Here is a 26,689-nt window from a genome sequence, read left to right as displayed (position 1 = left end):
TTTGGCTACTATATTCTTCTCCTCCTTCCTCATAATGAAAGCATCCTCTGCCCCACTCACCTTATGCCCAATCTTGCCCAGTCCACAATAAAGAGAAAATTTCCCCGGCCCAAGGAACAGAGTAGTACAAAAGGTGACATACCTCTCTACCTACCATGCCTCACCCTATAATCAAGTAACTTCAGATAATAATTTGAGCCATCTCAACTTTGGGATCCTCGTTCATTGTCCACAGCCACCAGGCATAACTTTCAATATCCCCCCAATCTGTCCCATCTCTCCCAAATAGGACATCTTTGCCTTAGTTACTATTGGGTCTCATAAGGAAAAAAAAAAAAAATACAGAAACTTTTTCTGTAGACCATTTTATGTTGTCTACACAATGTTAAGAGGATGGTGTATAAGTGGAAAAAAGTCACAAGCTGAAGGATACGAATATTTGAGTGTGAACAGCATATTTTAAATAATATAATCACCATATTACTTATTAAATTTTTAAATGTATTTCTATTATTTCTTAAAATGGGATACACCTATAATCATAATTAGATAGACTTAGCACAGACCAGAATATATAACCATGGTTTACTCAAAAATGTTGTAATTCCAACCCTGGAAATTTGGCTTCCTACTCGACTTATGAGAGCTTCCTGAAATGCAAATACATTCCAACCACAATATAGAACAAAGATTTAAATGACCACTGAACAAATAAAGAAATACTGATAGAGGGGCGCCTGGGTGGCTCAGTCAGTTGAGCATCCGACTTCAGCTCGGGTCATGATCTCACAGTCTGTGAGTTCGAGCCCCGCGTCGGGCTCTGTGCTGACAGGTCAGAGCCCGGGGCCTGTTTCAGATTCTGTGTCTCCCTCTCTCTCTGACCCTCCCCCGTTCATGCTCTGTCTCTGTCTCAAAAATAAATAAACGTTAAAAAAAATTTAAAAAAAAAAAGAAATACTGATAGAATAAATATAAATTTCATACTAAAAGAATATGTAAAAGTAAACCTCAAGAGAGTCAACAATTGTGTTTTAAAAAGCTAGGAAGGATGTAAAATTGGAAGGGAATGTAAGATCTAAATATTAATTTTTAAAAAGCTGCTACAGGGGCGCCTGGGTGGCGCAGTCGGTTAAGCGTCTGACTTCAGCCAGGTCACGATCTCGCGGTCTGTGAGTTCGAGCCCCGCGTCAGGCTCTGGGCTGATGGCTCGGAGCCTGGAGCCTGTTTCCGATTCTGTGTCTCCCTCTCTCTCTGCCCCTCCCGCGTTCATGCTCTGTCTCTCTCTGTCCCAAAAATAAATAAAAAACGTTGAAAAAAAAAAATTTAAAAAAAAAAAGCTGCTACATCAGTCAGGATATATGGTGTCAGTTTTTAGGACATTAAAACTCTACCTAGGGGTAATTCCAGAATGATGGATTAAGGAGATTGGTAAATCATCTGTCCAAAGCCACAAAAAAACTATACAAAATTGTCAAAAAAAGCATTTCAGCCTTTTTGTTTTTTGGGTTTTTGTTTTTTTTTTTTTTTTTTTTGGAAATTGACCAGAGGTACACAACAAATTGAAAAGCACTTATTTTGGGGGCACCTGGATGGCTCAGTTGGTTAAGTATCTGACTCTTGACTTTAGCTCAGGTCATGATCTCACGGATCGTTGAGATCTAGCCCTATGTGAGGCTCCATGCTGAGTGTGGAGCCTGCTTGGAATTCTCTCCCTTCCTCTCTCTCTCTGTACCCCTCCCCCCCATGGTGTGTCTGTCTGTCTCTCTCTCTCTCTTCTTTCTCCCCCAAAATAAATAAACAAACATTTGGAAAGCATTTATTTTTAAAATAAATAAATAATAAAACTACTGAACCTCTGTGAGAAAAGTGGGACTCTGGGATAACAGAGGCTGTTCCCACTCCCTTTCCCTGACCCCAGCGCCAACACAGTAGTTCTGTTAAGACAGGACAAGTCATGAAAATCAGTAGTTCTACCATTGGAGGGCACTGACTTGATTTGGTGCCTAGGGTATTGTCAGAAACAAGTGACCTTAGAAAACAAGTGGTAAACGATCAGGGAAAATCAACATCACAGCTGGCTGAGACTGTAGTATTGGTTGGGGTAAGCAACAGACCAGCAGAAATTTAACAGTGAGACCCAGGAGCATGCTAGCCATAGCGGACCTTGATAAACTCTCACACATCCTTGGTGGTCTGGAAGGTGTGCACGTGTCCTAAGTATTCACTGCCTGAATGTGAAAGAAAGTAAGTCATAGCAGACTTGATGTTTTGTTCCCCAACTTGTACACAGATCATTTGGCAAAAAGATTTTCTAGCTACCAAAAGCACAATCCATAAAAGAAAAAAAATTAAGAAATGGACTTCATCAAAATTTAAGATGTGTTTCAAAAAAATACCATTAAGAAAATCAAAAACATGACACAGACTGAGAAAATATCCTTATACATCATACATCTGATCAAGAATTCTTGTTCAGAGCAAGAACTCTTATAACTCAATAATAACTTTTTAAAAAGCCAATTAAAAATGGGCAAAAGGTTGGGGCGCCTTGGTGGCTCAGCTGGTTGAGTGGCCGACTTTGGCTCAGGCCATGATTTCACAATTTGTGAGCTCAAGACCCATATCGGGCTCACTGCTGTTCAGCGTAGAACCCGCTTTGGATCCTCTGTCACCCTCTCTCTCCGCCCCTCCCCAACTTTCACTCTTTCAAAAATAAACATTTTAAAAAATGGGCAAAAGATGTGAATAGACATCGAATAGACATCTATTGAATAGACAATAGAATAGGAATGGCTAATAGCTACAAGAAAATGTGCTCAACATCAGGAGTCATTAAAGAAATGCAAATTAAAATCACAATGAGCTACTACTGCATGCCCAGTAGAATGACTCTAATCAAACGACAAACAATAGCAAGTACTGTGGAGGGTCTGGAAAAACTGGAACCTTCATACAACACTTGTGGAAATTTAAAATGAGACAGCCGCTTTGGAACACAATTTGGCAGTTTCTTAAAATGTTAAACATAAATTTAACATAACCACTCATCAATTCCACTCCTAAGTGTCTCCTCAAGAGAAATTAAAATCTGTGCCTACACAAAGCCTCGTACCTAATCTTTCATAGCAGCATTATTCATAATAGTCCTCAAGTGAAAACAATTAAAATGGCTATCAACTAGTGACTGGATAAACAAAATGTAGGATATTCACATAATGGAGTATTATTCAGTCATACAAAGGAATGAAGTACTGATACCTGCCACAACATGGATGAGCCTCAAAAACATTTTGCTAAGTGAAGCCAAATAAAAAAGGTCACATACTGTATGATTCATTTATATGAGCTGCCTAGAAAAGGCAAATTTATAGAAACAGCAAGCAGAATAATGGTTGCCTGGTTCTAGAGATAGGACCTGACTAACTGCATATGGTGGGCACAGGGATCTTTTTCAGGTAATGGAAATGTTCCAAAATTGGATTGTGGTGATGTCTGCAAAAATTCTGTACATTTACTAAAATTTATTGAATTATACACTTAAAACAGGTGAATATAATGTAATGTAAGGTAAATCATACCTCAACTCAATAAGGTAGTTTTTTTTTAAACTGCACATGAATTCCAACTATTTATATCCACCAAAATTACTATTCCTTTAATCTCTGATGGTTTTAAAATGACAAAAATTTTCCCTAATCATTCCTGCTCTGCAATCAATTTTTTAACTTCCAATTTTTTAATTTTTAACAGGTTGTGAAAGCTAATTCTCAGAACTTTGATCCATTTTCTTTAATCTATATAATCAAGATGACAATTTTGATAATGACTTTCTTTCATTCTCCAAAAACCCAATGAGTTGATGTAATCAGGCAAAATGAATGATCTAATAACTCAGTCTATAATACTACTTTACAAAGCTGTAATGATTCTAAAGCTCCCTAAGTCTGTTGAAGAAATAAAAATACCACCTGTCAAATAAAATGATTTATACATTCTCTGGTATGTACAGTATAAATCATTGTCTAACTCTGGCATGATACCCACTTTTACATCATAGGTTTTTAACCCTTCTTTTGCCTTCTTCACACAGAGAAAAATAATTTACATTTTCTCTTCACTAAAGTTGGTTTTTCTGCTCCTCAAAAAGTCCCAAATACAGCACCAATCTCTTTCCACAGATTCCAGGAATAAAGATGTCCTCCAACTCACTATTCCCCAGAATACAAGGGGAACTTCTAGACAACTTCTATGTGTTCCCTGTAATGTATTTACCTCATGAAGAAAGAAATCATGAAAGACTTACATCAACAGTTCCTTTCTCCATTGATGATCAGATACATTCCTGATCATATTCCCTCCCTCTATTTTCTGTTATATTTCCAAGTCCCACCAGTGGCTTTAAGGAATACCTGGCTTGGGCTGTGTTTGATCCACATGGGGCCTGATGGTAGGTCATGTTCCATCATTATTTCCATCCAATCTTAAAAAAGAGAAAAAGGATCCTCTCAATCTGTGGTTTATGGTTCAAACCTTGAAAGCATTTTTTAAAAAGATATATATAAATACGTTTATAAATATAAAAATAAATGCAAAATTTTAATTTCATGTCAGTCTTTAAGGCTTTAGTTTCATTCCAAGCATCTTCTTTCCATATATTTCTAACTATTAAATTCTGGGAAAATTAGTTACAACCGAATATTCCTTATATTCACTCAAGTATGTAGGTAGATTTTTTTTTCCAAGAAGCCAACTCTTATCTGGCCTAACAGGGATCTATTTAAATAAAAAATTAAGTCAGTAAATCCAACAAATGCCTAATGAACACCTACTGCTTAACAAGCCCTGGATGTTTAGAAACAAATCAGGAATAATTTCCACCTTGAAAGAAAATGAAGCATAACTAATATAATTTAAATCAGATTGGGATAAGTACATCAATATTAAAAAAAAGAAAGCCATGGAAACAGAGGTTGCATCTGGGAATAGCAGATTTCAAAAAGTTGACTTGATAAAATGTAATGCTTCAACTGGAATGGAATTGGGAATGGGAGGTAGTAACAGAATCCTGTGGAAGAAAGCCAAGTGATGTGAGGTATGGATATAGTATCAGGTAAGGAAGGACATATGGGGAGACAAGGCTGAAGTCTGATTAAGATAATACTAGCTAATATTTACTGAGTATTTACTATGTGTCAAGTACTATTCAAAGCATTTTATATGTATTAATTTATTTGATTCTCACAACAACTCTATAAGGAATATACTATTATTATTCCCATTTTAAAGATGACAAAACTGAGGTAGAAAACGGTTAAATATGTGCTCATGGTTACATAGACACAGTTAAAAGTTCGAACCACATTCATTATAAAAGCAGTTAACAGGGATTTTAAACATCTGTTATTAATTCTTGGGCCATCCTCAAGACTTTGCTCAAATGCCTTCTTCTCTAACGAGCCTTTCTTGATACCCCCAACTGAAAAGTATCCCTTTCTCCTCTAAGCCTCATAGCACTTTATCAATCTTATAACAACAGCTTATGAACAAAATCTTAATATTTGGCCTCTGGCATTACAGATTTTATGTTCATCATTCTCTCGTTTTTATTCTGCTTTAACCTGATCCATTTCTATTTTCCACAAGTCCTAGAACAGTGCTTGGAGCGTTATAATGCTAGTTAAATCTGTGGAGCACTTACTGTTTGCAAGGCATTGGGCTAAGCATTTTAGAGGATTTATCTCACACACAAAAAAAACCCAGCAACCCAATTCCTACTTCACTGCATTCAAGAGCTATTTTTAGCCCCTTCTGTCACAGATAAAAAATACTAGATGCACCTTAAACTCAGTAAACAAAATGAACATGGTCCCCACTCTCAAGAAGCTTACAGTCCAGGAGGTTGGTACTATTAGTATCCCTATGTATAGAGAAGAGGAAAAGCGAAGTTCAAAGAAGTAACTTGTTCGCCCAGAATCAACACAGCAAAAAAGTGGCAAAGTCTGAATTCAAACTCAGCTCTCCAGACTGCATATTCGGGACCATGTGCGCCTAACCACTAAGTTCTAAAGGAGGCAATAAAAACCATTTACTGAAGGAAAAGTTTTAGAATATTTTATACTACACTGAAAATATCCCAATGATAACGAAGACTTTTACTTAATTTCCTTCTGTGAGAGGAAAGCAGGAAATGAGCCACAGTGCAGATGGAGGTTGCAGTGGTATCCTGGTGGCCCAGAACTGCTGATCAAGCCATCTGCTGAGGAGACTAGGTCAGCATTGATTTCCTCGTGTCCCTTAAAATGACCCCTAATGAGCAGTATCCCTTACAGTGGTTCTTCCTGAACGTCAAGGCTTTGCTGTGCTGGCTGTGCGCAGTGTGGTGTAGCCCAGTCGCTAATTAGCAGCGAGACCTTGGGCTATATACCTTCTATCAAATAACCCAGAGGTGAGGAATGGAGAGGAAGAAAACGATGCATAGCTTCTTACTTAAACGTTGCTGCAACTATTCTTGAAAGCTGGGTTCAACCCCCCAAGAGAAGAGGCTTCCAAAAATGTGTGAGTCCCTACTCTCCACCGGAGAAGTTAGAAAGCCGCCACGATGAGACTACGGAGCTGTACGTAGAACTCAGATGCCCCTCCGGCCCTGAACACCTGTCTTCTGGCGGAGGGCCCCGAGTCCCACTGCCCACAGCCGGCGGGCCACACTCTTCTCCAAGCGCCACCTTGGCGGCCTCACTGTGTGGCCTCACACCTCATCTCAAAGTTTTTAGAGTAGCGGTATCCCAAACTATGGACCAGGCAGAAAAAGGCTCCTGGAGGCAGGTGTCTTATTCCCCACAGTTTCTTAGCCCAACAGGCGACCAACTAACTTTACTCCGAGTCCATCACGTAAAGCGCTGGAGATGACCTCGGAGGACATGGCCCCCAGCCCAGGGGTCCCACTGCAGGCGCAGACTGGCCGGCCCCGGCCCTGGTTCGACTCAGACTTCCACGCCCCGCACGCCGCCAAGCCCCGCCCCTGCGCCCGGCAGTTAGCCCGGCAACCGGCGCTCCCGGGCCGCCGCCGGGACGCAAAAGGCGTGGTCGGCGCAGGCCCCAGGCCCAGCCCCCCCGCCAATGGCCTGCTGCGCCGGCGCCGGGTTCTCCAGGTCCAGCCTTCCCTCTCCAACACAGGGCTGGGCGCATGCGCCTGGAAAGGCGAGTGGGTGAGGGCCCCCTACCGAGGGGAGGGGGGGAGACGGAAATGGAGGGAATCTGCTCGCACCAGCTGGCCCCCGGACGGGCACCGGCCCGAGGGCGCGTTGGGGGCGGAACTGGGGGCGGTGGTCGCCGGGGAGGTCGAGTCTGGGCTCCCATCCGCAGCGGGAGTAGGGTCGCGGCGGCCCGCTGACCAGCCCGCGTTTGTGTGTATGTACCCGCGCAGGGAGACATGGAGAACTGTTTGGCGGCCGCGGCGCTGAACGGGGTGGACCGACGTGCCCTGCAGCGCACGGCTAGGCTGGGTCAAGAAGTGCTGGAGCGGGCCAAGAGGAGGGCGGTGGACTGGCATTCGCGGGAGCTCCCCCAAAGCAGCGTGGGGGTCACTTCCCGGGAACAGCCTGACCGAGAAAGACGGCCAGCAGCCGGCCCCCAGCGCCTTCTCCCGGGAGAGGTGAGGGCTCCTGTGCTGGGGGACCAGCCCATTCGTTCGCTCCTGGTGGCCTACTGGCAACCTGGGCACGCCCAGCAGAAGCACCTGAGGGGTCCTGTCCTTGGCGGAAGCTGTAAAGTAACGGGACAATGAACGGATAGCCCCCTGAAAACTCTTGACATTTGACAGATTCTTGTTGGGTAGTTTAGGGTACCGCTAGTGGTCGGCCCTGGTATGTTACTTTTTTTATATATATAAAAAAATCTTACATGTTACCACCTGATTTTACAGGAAAGCTAGCAAACCTTTCCTTGTCCTGGATAAATTCCTATTAGATTGGAATTCTTTCTCAGTAAGGTTCTTCTTACTGACTTAAATTTGCAGAGGCCTTTTGAAAAGCAAAAAAGATGCCATTCTCCAAATGACTTCATTCTCCAGTAGGGAATACCACATCTCACCTGTGATTTGCCGTTTATTCAAATAGAGAGAAGAAAGACAACCAACCCTCAGTGCTTCCTTCAGAACAATGGCAGAATTCATGGACTATACTTCAAGTCAGTGTGGGGTAAGTTGGTGTAAGCCAAAGCCATGCCCTTGATCCACCTGCAGATGGATCACAAAGTGGATCTTTGCAGAATTTAGGGAGAATCTGGAGACTACCTGTTTGCCCTGCCCCGCTTCAAGGGCAGGTTGTAAACAGGGATTTAAACCGGGTGATAAATCCAAATTAGAATTTATTCAACAAATATTGGGTGTCCAGTTCTGTAGGTATTATTGAGGATACAGACTATTGGGGGAGGAGGGGTGGGAAGCTTATTTGCTGACTTCCAAAACAAGTCCAGATATTAGGGATTTTTTTTAACTTTGAACTGAACTAAAGTTAAAAAACATCAGTAAGGTCACTCTAAACTGGAACTGAGCCTTTCTGGTTTTCGAAATGTATTGAAACAAAAACAGAAACAAATTCCCTACACTAGAATTTAACCTCTGTTTCAAGTCCCTGGTAATTTGTTTTTAAGTATGTCCCTATGAGTCCATATCACTTGTTGGCCACAAAGATGGTTATGTGGAACCCTCATAACCTGATGAGTGCCCTCATCAGAGGTGGTGTGGCTTACTAGCAGGAGCAGCCTCCCAGGAATCACACCCATGTTCCGCCACTTTCTGGCTATGATGCCCTGGGCCTGCTAGTCTCTCTCAGCCTACCTTCCCTGTCATAAAATGAAGATCTCTAAAGTGCTTTCCAGCCTCTAGAGTCTGTTTCTTCGGTTTCCACTGAGAGATGAACACCAGAAAATTGTCATGAACTGTCAGCATGAGGGACTTAAGTGATATTTTTGGTACCATTCACTGAAATGAGTGTACAAAGGTTTTAAAGACTCTCTTCTCAAAACCATACACTAAGTCATCTTTAAGTACTTTGAAGGAATGGTGAAGGCAGGCCAGCCTGCATCCAAGGAAATTACCTGCATGGAAGATACTCTGTTATCTAGAAGTTATGGCAGACTCTGTGGTCTCTTCCAGCCTTAACATGATGTGATTCTTAATGTGGTTATAAGGATGCTGGTCTACAAGGGAGAAGGAAGAGAATACCTTGTTTCAATTTCATCTATTGAGATTTTTAAAAATCTCTTCTCTCTCTACATCTTTTGTAAAAGCCCTCTGACTCCAAGAACAGGATTCCTATCAATGAGATATGGCCCAGAGAATATTTTTGTGTTATTCTGTTAGTTTTAGAAAAATCCATCACTTCAGCTTTTCTTTGAAGTGATCAACTTAAACATTTTGGTACATGGTTCAGTAAAAGGAATAACATTGATCTTTGGTTTGAGGTTTAGCAAAATGGTGTTCTTCATTTTGATTTTCAGTCCATACTTCAGATTTTCACTCTGGATGGAGTCTCAGAATCCCGTGGCTTTCTCGAGATAGAATTAAGACGTGTTCTGAGCTTGCTTTTACAGTTTTGAAGGAGCCCCTAAAATACATCATTAGACCTATGTCCTGAAGTGCTATCCCCAGCTTCTCATTCTTTTGGTCTCATGCCTTAAACACTTTTTGTACACTGTGTTCAAAACAAGCAGGCTTGTGATGTCCTCATCATTAGTCATAATCAAGGGCAAGTTTAAGGTTAACTTCGAGGGGGAGGAAGGAAGTAGACAAGAAAAAATGTAACTGCTTTCTGATCCTTTGGATTATTGTCCTTAAATTACAGACCTCTTCCTCCCCTCCCCCTCATGGACAGAATGATTGCCTAGCTGTTGAGTTTTTGTTACATTTCCTGTTGTATTTCTAAGTCTCAAGGAGATGCACCCCTCTTCCCTTGTCCTTGTCTGGGACTTAGACAATAAAAATGGAACAGCTCATCAGAATTTGTGATGAGAGGAGGTGGAAGGGCATATGTACTTGACATTAGGGCAAAGACGTTGTGACAATTATTTAACCTGGCAGAGAGCATCGTCCTGCCCAACTGTAGGTGGCCAGAATTCTTGCCCTACAAAGACAGCAGATGGCAGCAAAGTGATGCCAAATGCAGTTTCCTTCTCTGCAGCTACTTTACGTGGGCTCAGAGTTGTTCCTTAACTTCAGAGGCCTGTCAAGAGACTGGATAATTTACCTTTGCTCTGATGCCTCCCTCCTTAACCACATTTTCCCCAAGTAGCAGGGAGGCTTTTGGGTTTTTTGTTTTTTTTTTTAATTTGATCAGACTATTTGGTTACCCAATATCTTTCACATTACTTCTATAGAAATATTATTCATCTGTACTGGAGGATGGAGGGGCAGCCCACGTCTCTCGTTATCACAGAAGGAAGTCGGAATTGCATTTGTGCTGTGACAGGAGGAATGGTCAGGTATGTATCCTCAGCTGTCCGTGCCATGCTCTTAGTACGCACATACACACACCCACACACCCACCACCACCCCCGAAGTGATACCCTGTAATTAGGAGTTCCTGCTGGATTTGTATTTGGGGGATTACTTTGTGTCTCAGCATTACAGTGTTCAGTGGAAATGTATCAACCCCCAGCCTTGGAGACCTCGCAGCAATGAACATGAAATAGGATTTTGTCCAAAAGATAAGATTGATGCCACTGCAGCATCTTCAGTTGAGCCTGAAATCCTGAGTCCCAGGATCCTTGGACAGGCTTAAAGAGGAGAGCTTCAAATGTCCTCACCTACATCTACAGATGCAAAAGAGGTTTTTAATAATCACATACTTCACCCTAAGTTAGTGATAATTATCATGTCTTTGGTAATTTTAAAAAGGAAGTGTAAGGGGGGGGGGTCTCTTGTAACAATTATTCTCCTAAAATATTAGAACATAAACTACTAGTATTAGGAACAATTATAGGCCTGTTACTACAGTCTTACCTGTCTTTTACCACATGTTCTGGGGAAGCCAAAGATTCTACTTGTTGAACTGATGCCATAGGAGTCCATTGTTGTTTTTGAAGAGAGTAGGGTTTTGTTTTGTTTTGCTCTTTTTAAACTCTCCTAGTTGTACTTGAAGACAGTAAACTTAAGTTCAGAGTCTAATCCACAGATTGGATTCCTGACTTCTCTGGCCTGTGGGTTTAGGGAAAGGACAGGAGAATGGCCACAGGGATGTGAGTGAGGGCTGGATGCACGCTGGAAGCCCCTCCCGTTTCCCTGGCATGTGTGGAGCACCAACACGGCCCAAATCCTGGGTTCCCTTTTCTTGCCTGATCCTAAGGGGGTTACGTGTGATTAAGGGTCAGTCCTGCCCCTCCCATCCCTTCCTATAAAATGTAAGTTAGTGCTTCTAAGGGAGATCAACTTTATCAGTTCTGCCTTTCCCCTCTAGTACCCCCACTCCTGGGAGAAGTATAGAAGAGAATTTTATTTTCTGAGAGCCTGCTAAGTGTCAGTCACTCTTGCACTTAAAATCTCCAATCTAATATCCCCATGTTGTAGACTAAGAAACGGACTTAGAGAAATTAATCCACCCCTTTTTGTAAAGCAGGAGATAGGATTCAAATTCAGGTCTGTCTCCAAAGCCCATATAAGTATAAAAAAGAATCATGGTAGGGGTGCTTGGGTGGCTCAGTCAGGTAAACGTGCAACTTTGGCTCAGGTCATGATTTCGCAGTTCGTGGGTTCGACCCTTGCGTCAGGCTCTGTGCTCAGAGTCTGGAGCCTGCTTCAGATTCTGTATGTCTCTCTCTCTGCCCCTTACTGCTCGCACTCTGTCACTAAAATAAATGTTTTAAATAAATGAATTAATTAATTAAATAACATGGTAAACATCTACAAATACCTCACAGAGTTCACTAAAAGCCTTAATAACTTAGGTGACAACTTGGAAGAAACTGACAGAACAATTATTAGACCCTAATAAAGTAAGAGAAAGTTTTTTGTTATAATCCAGAAGTCTGGGCACTAATCAGTGTTTCAACTTATCTCTTCAGAGAAAAGACACCTCTCTTGGTCTTGGAGTCATCTCTCACGCATCAGAGTGTGCTCTAGAGGCCTCTCAGCAGCCTGTGAGTACAGATCTTCTGTGTTCTGGGCTTCACCACCAGTGCATTCCATGAACCAGTTGACCTGGTTAGAGTGTTCTTTGTACCAGATCCATAGTATTTGAAGTTGGGAGATTTCACCCTTGAGGAAAGAGAGCGTACAGCATTTTGATTCAATGTAAAATTATGTTTTCTTGGTATCCTTCCTTCACTTGAAGCTTAAGGGATACTCTTTGTGCTTGGGCTCATACTTGCGGTTGGAAAGAATGTGAAGTATTCACATCTCCATTCCTACGGCCCAGCTGGGCTGGCACTGGGTCCTGCTGGAATCCCACCATCTGTTCAAGCAGCAGGGGGGTGCTGACCCTCCTGCTTACAAAGTGAAAACCATTGCTGAAATTCTGAAACATATAAATTTGGTTAGATCGAGTTCCAAAACATTTGAAGGGATTTGTTCTCATTTTCCACAAATGTTTCCCTGCAAAAACGCAGTGATGAGTTTTTCATTTTTAGAATAAAGTACTCATTAGTTCATGAACCCGGGGAATTTTCTGGAAGTTGGAAGGGCTGGAATTCTGAGAAAAGGAACTCCAGCATGTTGCTGGAATAGTTTGCTTAATCTTTGTCTATAGTGTGCTACTAGCCAGGATTCAGAATATGCTAGAGTTAGTGGCAATGAAGAATATCTGCTTCTAGCACAGATAAGTTGTAAGGTTTAGATGCCTCCCATGCTTGCTGATTTTTGGTAATGCTAATCTGCCCGATATTCATGGTGTTGCAATCACAGATGCCAGTCTTACCCCTGTTTCCTTTTATGCAGACAAATGAAGTATCCTTGGCTTTCTATGATTCCAATATAGCCGAATTTTCTGAAACCGACTTTTGTGTACTTAGTTGATGTCCAATGCGTAGTTGTGGTAGAGTCCTATGCATTCGTGTCACTTAAATGATAATAAGGCCAATTTTGCAGTAACTGAGTGTGAAAGAACAGAGGTTAAAGCAGCTTTGGAAAAAGTTCACTTTATTTTTAATTTTTTTTAACTTTTATTTATTTGGAGAGAGACAGAGACAGCATGAGCAAGGGAGGGGCAGGGGAGGGTGAAAGAAAGAATCCCAAGCAGACTCCGCACTGTCAGTGCAGAGCCCGACGCAAGGTTCAAACCCACACAACTGTGAGATCATGACCTGAGCCGAAACTGGGAGTAGAAAGCTCAACCGAATGAACCACCCAGGCGTCCGAGGAAAAGTTCACTTTAAATCTCTGCAAAGTAGAGGGCGGGGAGGCAGTTTCATAAAAGTATAAATATTACCATTTATTCCTCCTTGTGGAATTTGCTGGCCGGTGGTTTGGTTTGGGCCGCGGGTATGGTGGTATAAAGGGCAGCTGCTCCCTGTGGCTACCCCCACCCCGGCCCCCCGCCCCGCCCCGTCCCGCACTGAGGAAGCACGCAGGGACGTCCCAGCTGTGGGATGTGAGCTTTGGCTCTTTACTGCAGGCTCTTCTCTTCTCCTGTGTGCGGTGTTGCCGTCTGCCATTGGAACTGAGACCCCTCCTCTGGCCACACATCTACCCACTTCCCAGCCATGTGTTGAATCTGTCCTTGGAAGACGGTCTGTGTTCGGCACAGCTCTAAACACAACTCTTTCCGTTCACTCCAGTTTCCCATGCTTTGTACTGTGGGAGAACCAATCCTCCGGGGGAGGCTTTGGCCAGCCAGCCGCCTTGCTGCATGACAGAATGGGATCTACTCTAGTGTGCTCCACTTTCAGAGAAGAGAATAGTTCATCTTCCTCCTGAGTTAGCAAAGCACAGTTAAAAAGGGTCTCGTTATTCCATGGTGCCTTGTCATTACTGCTAATCCATGCTAACAAGTGCCACTGTCTGTTTTTGATCCCCAACACGATGATTGGAGTGTCGCATTTATGACCCTTCATGTTCCTGTAACATTCTAGCGCTTACAAAGTGTTTTCACGTACATGTTGTGAGGTAGGTATTATCACAGTTTTAGAAATAAGGGAACAGGCACAAGGAGAGGCGGAGACTTACCTAAATGACATTCCTGTTGTCTTCCCAGGCTGACTCGAAAGCAGGACCTCCATGTCCCACATCAGTGCTTTGTTCCACTGTACTTCTGGCACACAGGGGTCACCTTGCTGGAGGTGCCCTGATGGCACTGTGATAGAAAATCTCTAAACCGCTAATATATGCTTTTTCTTGCAGGCTGAGAACATCTCTAAGGACCTCTACATAGAAGTATATCCAGGGACCTATTCCGTCACTGTGGGTGCAAATGATTTAACCAAGACTCACGTGGTAGCAGTGGACTCAGGACAAAGTGTGGACTTGGTCTTCGCCGTATGATGTTGACCATCACGGCCATCGTATCACCTTTTCTTAAGTAGCAAGAAGAATAAAGTCACCATATGATTCTCTTAATATTTACACATTACTCCTGCTTTTAGTGCTGACTGTAGAGGGTCAGTCTTCCTGGGAACTGGAGTTTGTCTCTTTCAGTGCCTATTTTAACTTAAAATTCTGGAAGTGCCCGCCCCCCCCCCCCCCCTTGGCTGAAAATAATAATGTAGTGATGCTATCTGAATGGTTTTTAACTGCTTACTTTCCAGGTAAAGGCTAATTATAATAAAGGGAGATGATTTGGAAATGAAGAGAATTCCTTTTTATTGGTATTAAGAGGTGAAACAGTGTCGCTCACGCACAGCTGGAGGCTTATGAAACGAGGGCAGAGAGGCTGTGGACACGTTTGCCCAAAGCAGGCCAATCACCCCCTGCAGCTTCTGTGGAGGAGGCATCCTCGAGTAATCTCCTCAGGCCCCTGTCAGGGAGCCCTGGCCGTGGCCACCAGACTCCTGTGCCCCTTGCAGCAGGTGCCTTCCTGCCGCTCATCTGCCGGGAAGTCTTAACAGGTGAAGATGCTGCTGCTTACTCGACTGTCACCTGAGGCCTGCACTCTGCCTCCGTCCATTGAAGAAGGACTTGTCAACCACTTTGTAATGCCTCCTCAAGTATTTACCACCACTACTCTTTTAGCTTCCTATTAAAAAAAATCCTGAGAGTCTTAGGCTGACTATAATTATAAGGCTCAAAAGTCACAGATTTTATTTATTTATGTGCACTGGGGAGGGGCAGAGAGGGAGAGAGAGAATCCCAAGCAGGCTCCATGCTATCAGCACAGAGCCTGACACAGGGCACTACCTAAGGCTCAATCCCACAAACCGTGAGATCATGATCTGAGCTGAAGTCAGGAGTTGGACACATAACTGACTGAGCCACCCAGGTGCCCCAAAAGTCACTGGTTTTCAAAAGTCCTTGATGTGCCCTAAACTTCTTTAAGGTACCGTGTCAACAGTATTGCATCTGTCTGTTTGGTTGCGTGGTAATTCATCTCATTCAGAATGTAACAAGTCTTTCCTCAGGATGAATGCCAATATTTTATATGATGAAAACTAAGTTTTATGTAGAGCTATATTAGCATTCCTAGGGAGGAACAGACTCCCATGGACAGAGGCCTGATAAAGCAGACCCATGCCCATCACCCTAGGGTAAAGTGTCATTTCAGTGGGATCCTGGCCTCCCCAAGGAGACGGTGATGAGCCTTGTGAGTTCTGTAAGTCTTCTGAAACTGAATGCAAAATCGTGGGTCTGTGCGGTTTCCTGGGAAGAGAGCATGGGATTTTTCGTTCTCAAAAGGAGCATGAAGAACCACGCAAGGAGTCCTTGAGAAGCCCCTTCCCGACCATCCTGCTTTACCTGGCTCCTCAGGGCGTTCGTTCTGAGGGCCATTCCTTTCCCTCCCGTGTGTCACTGTACCCTGGCTCCATTTTCTGTGTTCAGCTTCCTCTGGCTCTGCGGCCGCTTCATGCCGCTTGCTTCCAGGACCAGCTCCTTGGTTCTCCCCACCACTACAGTTCGTACCCTCTGTTGTTTGCCGCCCCTCTCTTTCCAGATGATGCCACGTCTTGTTCCTAAACCCCAAATTTAATTACTTATGTTGTGTGTGCCACCATGGGATGAGTCTTGATGACTGAAATAGAACCACATCACAGATCCCAGAATCTCTGAACTATCTGTAAGTGTCTGGCACTGCTGTTTGTAAAGAGAAATAAAGTCTGGTAGTCATTTCTGGCCATTATGCTTTTTGGGTAGGTTGTATCTGATAGCCACATTTGGAACTGGGTGGAGAAGGTATCAGTCATGATTTTCAAGCCAGCCAGTATGGGAAGCAAAGGTAGCCAACTGCCACCTGTCAAAGGAGCTTGTAAATCACACTGATCACAAAGAAAAGGTGGCAAGCTGCTGGGAAAACAAGTTTTGAAAGGTTGAACAAGGCACAACAAAACATTGGGAGATGTGACTCCAAGGGGAATAGGACAGTAATCTAAAAAGGAAGGAATACTTTACAGGAATCCATCCCTGTCCTGGCTTTGAAAACCACAGACTGAATCCTGTTTAGGTTGTAAGCATGGGAGAAGAGCAACCTAACTGGGCAGCCAGCAACCTGACCTCTCCAGAATTATTATGTGAGGATCAAACGGTAACTCAAAAATAACCAAGTGTGGAGGGCAGAGGGACCCACACGAGGGGATTCTTACAAGGCAGAGCCTAAGACTGACTGTCAAACATCGGTAGTTGATCGGTGCCATCAAGCACAATTAGGAGAAGCAAAGTAGCAGATTTCCTTAAAAGCATACAAAATCCAGAGGGGAGAAAAGGAAAGTTCTGGCATTTGCCATTGTTCCCAACCCTGGTGCACATATGGTTTTTTGCACCTCTTTTTCACTAGTTAGTTATGGCACACAATGCCCCACCTGTGACAAGGGTCAGGGATGGCCCCTTTCTCCACACCCCAACTCGAGTATATTCCCCATAGCTTTGGGCACAGGGTTGTGAGCTGGGAGAGGGCAGGTCCTGTGATCCTCATGTTTGAGCTCTAAGAATTAACCTTTGCCTGGAGCGTAACAAGTGATCTAATACCTAAGGGCAAACCAGGCTGAGTACCTGCAGGCACCATATTTATCTTCTTTATAGTCAATTAGAAATTGCTTTGGGAGGAAACAAAACACTTCAGAGTGGAGCTGTTTAAATGTGGTGAGGGGCAGAGAGACTGAATGTGGATGGCTGGGCACTAGAGGGAGAGAAGAGCTTTAGGGGAAGTTTGTTTGTACTTAGCCAGGTCTGGAACCAGTCTAGGTGGAATGTTGTGCTGAGCAGAGCTATAGCAGCGGGAAGGCAGACTGGTGCCTGGGGCATGTCTGACCTCCGTGTCCCCTCTGGTTACCCCTCTGGCATTCCTCCCTGAAACTGAACCCTGTGCCGCTCAGTTGCTCCCTACAGACTCCTCTCTGTCGGATAGGTACAGCTTTTCTCTCTCCAGTCTGCTGAAGCAGGAGGCAGTGGAAGCTATGGAGAATTTAGCATGAAAACTCTAGGTTTGGGCACCATTTTCTTTATAATATCACTTGTAGAGAGGGTATATCTGGTAGAAACAGTTGTTTCCAAGTAGCTTCTGCCAGTACCTCTCACAGCCTCTCACTATAAGATCAGGGACCTATTTTACAGGAGCCCAAGAACCTGCCCCCCCCCCTTTTATATTATCAATACAGAGTTTCCTCTCAGGGGAGGAGGAGCTCAGCTGCACACAGCTGGATTCTTGTTTCTCTAGTTACCCCCCTCTCAGAGGTGGGGGAAAGATCCCCATCTTGAAAACCAAAGAAGGTCTAGAGCCCTCAGTTTAAATCCAACAGCAGCCAACCCCTGTCCATTCCCAACCACCCCAAAGCCCAGGGGCCCAGGAGTCACCAAGAAAGTTTCTCAGTGTAGAAATAATTTAACTTTCTGGAACTGAAGACCGATAAAGTTTTTACCCCTGGGGCAAGATTGAAATCCTCAGGGGCTCAGAGGTCCTTCTGGCTGAGCCTCAGCTCTCCTGGAAATAGGGCGGTGGCCTTAAACAGGGACACACAGTGGGTCCCAATGTGGGTGGTGCCTCAAGATCCTCAAGCCCTTAGGAGTGGTATTCTTTAACCACATAGCCTCCTGCCTCAGATTGAATGTTCATTTAGTTCACTGGATGTTAGCCCCAAGAATCTGGTCTAGGGCTGGGCTCATCCCATCCACCTCTGCCAGCTGACTTAGGCTTCTGCTCTTGCTGGGGCTTACTGGGAATTAAATTTGACAGAGGTGAAGCATGTCAGCGATAGACTGCTTCTAAACCTATGAGGGGAGCATGTCTCACACTTCATAGCTCAAGGTGAAGGTGAGGATGGCTGTGGATTGCCAACAACAATCCCTTTGTAAACCATTGGGATTACAATCCCTTGTAAGGAGTGAGCAGCATGACGCAGGGCCCTGCTTCTCCCCACTCTGATTTACTAAGGGGACCATCTGGGGAGTAAGGCCTGACGACCAATGTTTAAAGACCAGTTTCTGTGCTTCTCGGGACACTGAAGACTAATTGACACCTGGGGGCATTTTGACTGTTCATCTAGAGAAAACTCAAGGGCTCCAAGAAAAAAAAGTAGGGGTATGGGGCAGGCCAAAGCAGACAATGGCAGTGCCCTGTCAGCACAGACAAGTGAAGAAGGAAAATACAGTTGTTAAATAGGGATGCAAACCTTCACACAAAGATCAACCCATCTTTTCTTAGTGGGTTTTATTGTTCAGATGGAAACCCACTATTTCCCTCTTGTCCCAGCTTCCCCTTCAACATGGCCACACACCTAAGTGTTACTTCCAATCCCAGTACAGTGGACACATGCATGAGATTCCTAAGAGATACATGGGAGGGAAGGGAGCAGGGATCTCAGGAGGTGTTGTACCTGGCTTCCCAGGACAGGGCTCAGGCCCGTTTCTCCTCCAATACCTCCACTCAGGCTGGCAGAGGGCACCCTGCCTCCTCAGAGACTTCTCAAGAAGAATAGGGTCTGTGTTGACTGTGCTGTCCACCGCCAGCCTCTGCGGGAGGCGCATCTCCAGATCGTTCTCTAAATCCTCTTCCTCAGAAGAAGAGGAGGAAGAAGAGGAAGAAACACCCATGGGAGCTTGCACTGCTACTGCTTCCTCTTCTGCAGGACCCTCCAGAGGCAAAAGTTGTGCTGTGGGCTTTAGTTCCACCTCTGGATGTTCTGTGGCTGTGGCCCCTGAGGTCCTGGCTAGAGGCCACCAGGTGGGTCCTGCCCAGGAACAGTAGCAGAGGCAGGTCTGGTACGGCAGCTGGCAGCAGGCCTGGGGGAGGCAGGGCGGGCACAGGAACAGAGCGCCTGGAGAAAGCCCGCTGATGACACATCCAGCGACCGGTCCCAGCGGAGAGCAGCAAGGGGCCCAGAGGAGGGGCCCGGGGTGCTCCCTGGTTAAAGGCTTGTGCAGCCTCTCCACAGCCTTCTTCCACACAGCTGGGGGCACCCACCTGACCTGGCCCAGAGGCACAGTAGCTGTCTTGCCATTCCAGAAGTGAACAGTAATTCCTCCTCCTTTTGATGCTACATAACAGAGCAACATTTTGTCAGTTACCTCTTCTATGTCATGGCCTCAAAGCAAACCTCAGAGCAGCCTCTGCTCCGCCGGCCTCCCCTCCCTGGAGAGCCTTCCCCAGAACATTCCCTCACCCGCCCCCTGTCTACCTACTGCCACTTCCCATTGCACTTGCAGGTACCTCCCTGTCTCAGTTTTCAGGTCAAAGTCAAAATGCATCCTCAGAGGGGAAAGAGGAGAGGCCTCCCCTTCTCACTGTCTAAACTGCAACGATGCTAGCTGGTGCACCCTGCAGAGGGGACTGTCCCCTTGATGACTTGATGGGGGACCCGTCATGAGTGTGGCCCCATCGCACCATAGGTTAGCTAACCTATTTAGACATAATAGTTTTAGGCTATTTTTCTCCGATGAAAAGCATTTTATAATCCAAAAGTTATGATCTTTTTTATCTGTTGCCACATCCACGATTAAGCTGCAAGTGAGGGGGTGAGGATTTTTTTTTTAACACCTCTAAGACCCTACACTCCCCTCTGAAACACTTTTGGCTCTCTCCTACAAGCATGGCTCCCTCCGGGGACTGATAGGTCAGAGCAGCTCCCCTTACCTCTCAGGGGGTCTCTCGCCTCCAAGCCCAAGAGAACTGTGCCAGGGCCATACCGCTGCTGGTCTGGATCCCAGGCTGCAAGCACCTTGTCCCCTGGCCGTGGTGAGTGTTCTACGCACGGCAAGAACTGAATAACATCTTCTTCTAAGACCACACTCTGCCGCTGGGCTGGCAGCTTTGGGTCTGTGGGAGTGGGAACCTCAAATTCCACAAGCAGGGCCCCCTGTCTCTCCAACTGTGGAAAAGAAAACACTCAGCGTAAGATGTGGCACTGGGAAGTAGAACAGGGAAGCACTGCAGTTCCCAGAACCAGGCCCAGGGGCTGGCTTACTCACAGTGAGGGCCAGGGGACAGAGACAGGGACAGCCCGGCTGTGGTGTGGACATTCTTCCCTCGACCTCTTTTCACCATGGGCAACTCTTGTTTATCACTTCCTGCCATTCCTTTCCCTTCCTCTTTTCCTGTCTGTCTTTGCTCCCCTATATATTTGGCCTGCAATTCCCAGGGATAACCTGCGTCCTCTGGATCTTTCCCCAGTGTACTCCCCCTCCTCCTAGCATTCCCCAAAAATGTTGTCCCTGCATCCAAGACCAACCAGGGGTCGCATATGCATCCACAGGCCCACACCCACATGGGCAAGGAGCAGCTGTGGCCTAACATGAGGGCAGCCCTCAGCACCGCCATTACATCAGTGAGGATAGGTTTGGCTCAGGAAGTGGACATCATAAAAGAGAGGGCAGGGAAGTACTTAAGCTACTGAAAGTACGCGCTGTTTTGAGAACTCGGTATGATTTTAAAGAGAAATAAATTCTGGTTACAAATTAATCACAAAAAAATTAATCATGAGACAACCCTATTACTTGAACAAAACTGTGCTAATATTTCATTGAAATTCACATTTAGTTACTGGAAAAATGACAAAATGACTTCTGAACGGAAATTCACACTAGTCTTCCCTCCATGAATCCACATGCATGAAGTTTGACGTTGAAAAGAAGAGAAAAAAGTCCCAAAGAAGTAAACAGCCACTGAAGTACAGGGTAGGTCTGACTCCCAGCATGTGGGGGACCACACTTCCGTGTGTACAGGTACAGAGGCACATGTGTGGGCAGAGGGGTTTGTTTCTTTCCTTTAGGCTAGTGCACATAATTCAACACATTGAATTTTCCTGAACAAAGCACTTTTTACTGCAAACTTTCTTCACTGTCACAGGTTCAATTGTATCCTCCTCGAATTCATCTGTTAGAGTCCAAACCCCTCCAAATATGACTTTATTTGGGAATAGGATCATAATTAGTGAAGACAAGGTCATGGTAGGCTGAGGGGGGTGGCTGCCTAATCCAATGACTGATCTCCTTTTTTTAAGTTCATTTATTTATTTGTGAGAGAAAGCACAAGCAGGGGAGGGCCAGAGAGAGAAATCTAAGCAAGCTCCATACTGTCAGCACAGAGCCCAATGCGGGGGTGGGGGCGGGGGAGGGGGAGGCTTCAAGTCACAAACTGTGAGATCATGACCTGAGCCAAAATCAAGAGTCAGACACTTAACCAAATTAGCCACCCAGGTGACCCCCAATGACTGATGCTCTTCTATAAAGGGGAAATGTGAACACGGACATGCACAGAGGGAAGACACCAATTGAAGGTGGGGCAAAGATTAGGGTGCCGCTTCTTCAAGCCAAGGAACAGCAGAGATTGGCAGCAAGCCACCAGAAGTCAATCAGAACAGGCATGTGGAACATATTCTCCCTCATAGCCTTCAGAAGAACCAATTCTGCCAACATCTGGGTTTCACTCTCCAGAACTGAGAGATAATACTTTTCTATTATTTAAGCCACCCTGTTTGTGCTACTCTGTTACACAGCCCTGGAAGACTGATACACTCACTGACATTACATTTCCCTTCTGGAACCTGGCCACAAAAGACATGTGCTTATCCAAGAAACTGAACTGCTGGACACACACAGCTGAGGCATAGCAGGTGTGACAGGGCCACCCAGAGGAGGGTGCTGGGACATGCGAGGAACTTGCCTCTGGAGCAGCCTTTATCTGAGCCCAGTAATAAAAGCCATCTGGTGCCCTTCTTGCGAGGATCCATGTGTCAGCAGCATCTCCAACTCTTCCCGACCAGCCAGGCCCCTGCCATGCGGAGTCAGCAATGTGGAGACACGGGTGGTAAGATGCATATCTGCAAAAAAACACAAATGGAATTAGGGAATGGAGACGATCAAGCCCTGAAAACATCGAGAAACACGTTTCACAGATCTGAGCAGCGCCGTGGCATGTGTATGACATGTAAGGCTATATGGAACAGAAATCCATGTGAAAGGTGGCTGGCAATCTGTGGCTTCCAGTATGCTACGATACACTGCTGGAAGGGGCAGAAGGAGAGGACAGTGAAAGGGAATATCATTTGGGAATTGAGAATTGCTTCAAGGTCATCAAAATGTGATTCGCCTTGATATATTCAAGTGAATTAACACTGGTTCTGAGACTGAACAGGAGACCAGGAAAGTCCACTGGGGAGGTAAATCCTAAGGTGGCGCGTGGGAATCCAGGATAGATTCATATGCGTGTTTCGATGCTAGTGCCAAAGGAGTAAAACTGGAAGGATGCTTGTGGGCTCAGAAGGGAGGAGGAACTATTTGAGCAAGGGAAGCACGGAGGAGCTGACTAGGGGCCTAAGAGACAGAAATAAAGGAGAAGCCACTCCTGAAAAGTTTTGTGGACAGGGCCAAACCAGGGGTGTGGGGGTGTGGGATGGTTGAGTCAGGGCATGGGTTTTCTGAAGCAGCCGGTTACTTTGTGGGAAAGCCTGGATACAGAGATGCTTAACTCTGGCTTTGAACGAGAAGGTCCGCATAGATGAATCCAGAAAGCTGGGCTATTAAGGGTTCAAGCTGGCATGTCCCTAACCTGGGCGGAACAGAATTGAGTGTCACGGACACAAGTGAGTCCCTGGAACTGACACCACTTGTGTGTGCTTAAGGGCTGAGCTCCCTTTCCCTCTTCTGCAATCACACTTTAGACAGCCCACGGAGGAAATTAGTCAGGAAAGGCCAGGATAACCGAGGGATACTGAGGGGACCTGTGGAGGGACCTGTGGAGGGACCTGGAGACCTCGCCTTAGCTGTTGGTTGCAGAAACCCTAATTTCTCACACAGTGCCGGGGCAAGTCTCTTGGTTAATGGTAAAATGAGCTAGAAACTCTTTAACTGGTGAATGCTTGACTGCCTTCTCTCGCACGTCTAACCTTGACACCTGCCACCCTCTACTAAGTGCTACAAGGAGTACAGTTTACACACAAGTGACATAATACCCCAAGCAACTCCTAGCCCACACAGTGAAGAAACCCTTTCAGCCTTCCCAGGAAGCAAATTGTCTCCCTCATGATATGCCATCGAGAGCCAACACCAGAGGGGAACAAAGCGGGGGGGGGGGGGGTGCACGTCACTTCCGCCAGAGGTGCAGCGACTAGTACCTGGTAAGGGGGATGTGCCGGCTGAGCCAGGGTGCCTGGATGGCAAAGGGGCAGGTGAAGGAGAAGTCCCAGCAGGGAGCAGCACCAGCCCAGGAGGCAGACTTCAGGGTTGAGGCCACACTGCAGTATTTGGGCAAAGGAATCCTGGGCCCCGCAGAGGATTCCATGGCCTTCAGGGAAACCACCTGTGAACAAGCACACCATTACCTGAGTTGCAGCAGAGGGCTGCTGGCTGGAGCAGGGCTCAGTTCTGCCATTAGCAGCCTCCAACTGCTCCCACAGACTGTTCTCTGAATCACCCGCCTTGAGAACCTTGGCTCAGAAGATACAGGAGGGGTTGAAAGGGCAAGAGTTGTGACTTCAGAGAAACCGAGCTTTAAATCCTTCACAGCCTGCAGGCTGCGTGCTCACTCCATCACTGTGCTTCAGCTATGGCACAGGAGAGAATATATGGGATGCACCTGGCGTATAAGCAGCTCAATGTGTGCTGGTTTTTTCCTTCTCCCCAGGTGTAGGGACTCCCGGAGGTAAAACAATACAAATATGACTGGCCTAACCCTCATGACAAACTGACCCCTAACCTAAGCCACAGACTCCCTTCCTAACCTAGTGGCCCACAGGACTAACACTAGCCCCAGGTAGAGCTGAGATCCCAGGGTTGTGTCCTCCACAGACCTGTTTAGAGGTGACAGCTGCCACCCCGCTCCCAACATCACACTCCATTGCCCCAGCCCACCAGAGCTATGTTAGGGTCTGCCCCTGCCCAAGCCCACAGGTCTGACCCCAAGGGGACTTACAGCCCCAAACTCCTCCACCTCAGCCTCAGCCCGTCTGACAGTTGGAGCTCAGAGCCTCAGCCCAACTGACTCCTGGTTGCCAAGCAGGTTGCCATGGATCCAAGACAGCAGGAACACTGTGGACTGAGTGTACTGAGCACGTGCACAGGAGTGGCAGGGGGCCTTGGGAGACATGGCAGGGGAGACAGGAGAGGGTTTCTCTTGGAAGAGGGGGAGAAAGGGCATTAGAGAGAAAGCCCATTGCAGCCTCATTTCCCCCAAGTTCAGACTTTCCCACTGCTGGAAGAGGCAGTCATGGTGGGAAGCCCTCATGACCCAGGGGAGTCCTGTGAGGGAGGGAACTGTCCCTACAGAGACTAGAGGCTACTGATCTGTCTCCACCCTGTGCAGGCAGGAGACCAGGTCGGGTGAGCCCCTGACTGGCCAAAGGACTCTAAGATAGAATGTATCTGTAGTTTAAAGCAAAATAACTAAAGATGTGGGCACAACTTTTCTGTAACAGACAGGACCCTGCTAAAGAGCAGAGCTGTGGTTACCACTTGGGGGTGATGGGAGTGGACACCAGCAACCAAGGGAACAGAAGTCTGGACTCCGCACTTATTTGAATGTCCATGGAACAGGCTGGTGTTTGAGGCATGTGACGGCCATTGTGCACCGATTATGTGCCTGGCACTGTGTTCAGGGGAGAATACCAAAAAAGTACACTGGGACATTTGCAAGTGTTTCTCCCCACATCCATTCCCCTCTTCCAACAGTTCCCATTTCCATTTGCAGACCCGTGTGATTAGGAGAGGCTGACCACACCCCCAGCTCCACAGGTATAATGAGTGTCAATCAGCACATTCCATTCCCCTGGGGTTGCTCCTGGGGTTTGGTTAAGTAGGGTCATGTTCCTGAGCCTCTCCAATCAGAATAAATCTCAAGACTTTTGTTGGGAATTCTGGATTATAGACTTTCTCTTTCCTCTCTTTCTATGCATAAATAAGAAAGTACATTGTTCTAGGGGCTTCTGGCTGCCTTTGTGGGATACTGAAGCTATTCCCAGAGAAAGGGAGAATAGACCTAAACAAAACAGGTTCTTGGTGACATTGTTGAGCCCTGACTGAAGGCAGCCCTATTGCTATACAGATTTGACTGACTGTTGCTAAAGGCTGAGTTCTTTGGTGCACAAAATTAGAGTCCAGGAAAGGCCAATGGAGTCTCTGGCAGTGAGAGAATAAGAAAGGTAGGATATCAATGATGGAGGGAAAAAGGAGAATATTCCAGTTTAGGAGTCAAGAGCTAAGAGAGAAGGATGCCTTTGCAAGACTGCTTTTCTCTTTTGGAGGAAATGGGGTGTCATGAGAAAATCAAGATGTGACTATTTGGGAAAGTGCCAGATCGGTGGGAGCTTTGAAAACCAAGAAGATACATGTAAACAAAATGGTAGTCAAAGGGGATACATCATAGGGTCTTGACATCTTCACACAATGAAGTGACAGGAAATGCTTTAGGAAAAAACATCAGAGTGAGAATGTAACCAGTTAAGAATAGAGCCCAGGAGGCCAGGGAGGAGACTGTTAACAGTGACCCAGATATGATATGACAGGAGTGGAATAGGAAAATAGGAACACCAAATATTTTACCCACGACACCTGCCTGATTTGAGGCTCTTTGTTAGGTGCTAACAATTTAGAAGGAATAAGACTGTCTACTGAAGAGATAGGTGTGTAATACAGAGTGTAAAGATAGTAGGATAGGAACTGCAAGGAGATATGTGTACAAAATAAAGCAACGAGTAATGGCTGGAGTGGGAAGACTTTACAGAGATGACAGTAGAGATGAATGTGCCAGTTTATGGAAAGTCCTGACTGGGCTTGGTGACAGATGGGACCTGGGAGTTAAGGGAGAAGGAAGAGCTGACACTAGTCATGGGAATGGAAATAGAGACGTTTTGAAGGCAGACTCCAAGATATGGGGCAGTGACAGTCCTTCCCAGGGGTGAAGGAAAGGCGAGGCACATACACATTTTCTGGCCAGGAGAACCTGGAGAATGGTGATGCTATGGACAAAACAAGGTTAATAATAGTAATAATAATGGGGCGCCTGGGTGGCTCAGTATGTTAAGTATCCGACTCTTGATTTCGGCTCAGTCATGATCTCACAGTTTATGAGTTCAAGCCCCGCATCAGGCTCTGTCTGACAGCACCAAGCCTGTTTGAGATTCTCCCTCT

General features: G+C 45.7%; 3 protein-coding genes across 11 annotated transcripts in view; 1 reads left to right on the top strand and 2 right to left on the bottom strand.

Annotated features, from left to right (window-relative positions):
- Positions 1-6,989, bottom strand: part of DENND2B (DENN domain containing 2B) — a 178,302-nt gene extending 171,313 nt beyond the window's left edge. For 2 of the 7 annotated variants that reach the window (XM_049650517.1, XM_049650522.1), the window contains exons 1-2: positions 6,752-6,987; positions 4,410-4,480 (exon numbers count right to left, since the gene is read on the bottom strand). The gene's annotated coding sequence lies outside the window, so the exon portion shown is untranslated. Of the gene's footprint in view, positions 1-4,409; positions 4,481-6,486 lie in introns of all 7 variants that reach the window. The other 5 variants (XM_049650549.1, XM_049650532.1, XM_049650492.1 and 2 more) reach the window with 5 other exon arrangements.
- On the top strand, positions 6,944-14,672 carry AKIP1 (A-kinase interacting protein 1). Of its 3 annotated transcripts, none has more exons than XM_049650562.1 (6): positions 6,949-7,205; positions 7,424-7,651; positions 8,115-8,195; positions 10,375-10,479; positions 12,058-12,132; positions 14,330-14,672. In XM_049650562.1, exons 2-6 carry the CDS (start codon positions 7,430-7,432, stop codon positions 14,468-14,470), a joined length of 624 nt encoding a protein of 207 aa, XP_049506519.1. In that variant the 5' UTR covers positions 6,949-7,205; positions 7,424-7,429; the 3' UTR covers positions 14,471-14,672. The 3 variants fall into 3 exon arrangements, with proteins under 3 accessions (XP_049506528.1, XP_049506519.1, XP_049506535.1); XM_049650578.1 differs by having other exon boundaries at positions 7,032-7,197; XM_049650571.1 differs by lacking the exon at positions 12,058-12,132 and having other exon boundaries at positions 6,944-7,205.
- A 990-nt stretch (positions 14,673-15,662) lies between these two features.
- CD1H11orf16 (chromosome D1 C11orf16 homolog) lies at positions 15,663-24,457 on the bottom strand. The gene is given in 7 exon segments (XM_049650601.1): positions 15,663-15,973; positions 15,976-16,092; positions 18,946-19,605; positions 20,202-20,436; positions 22,230-22,386; positions 23,680-23,864; positions 24,355-24,457. Coding segments are annotated over 7 exon segments (1,698 nt in total). The 5' UTR covers positions 24,403-24,457; the 3' UTR covers positions 15,663-15,677.
- Positions 24,458-26,689: the final 2,232 nt, after the last annotated feature.

This window comes from Panthera uncia, chromosome D1, assembly GCF_023721935.1.
Source record: "Panthera uncia isolate 11264 chromosome D1, Puncia_PCG_1.0, whole genome shotgun sequence".
In the NCBI taxonomy this organism is placed as follows: domain Eukaryota; kingdom Metazoa; phylum Chordata; class Mammalia; order Carnivora; family Felidae; genus Panthera; species Panthera uncia.
This window is presented reverse-complemented; position numbering and strand designations above follow the sequence as displayed.

Excerpts from the sequence above, each read along its gene's own strand:
- AKIP1 (XM_049650578.1), top strand. The coding sequence starts at position 7,117 with ATGGCCTGCTGCGCCGGCGCCGGGTTCTCCAGGTCCAGCCTTCCCTCT. Across the intron at positions 7,652-8,114 it reads AGCGCCTTCTCCCGGGAGAG|AGAGAAGAAAGACAACCAAC; the intron begins GTGAGGGCTCCT and ends TTATTCAAATAG. Across the intron at positions 8,196-10,374 it reads ATACTTCAAGTCAGTGTGGG|AAATATTATTCATCTGTACT; the intron begins GTAAGTTGGTGT and ends TTACTTCTATAG.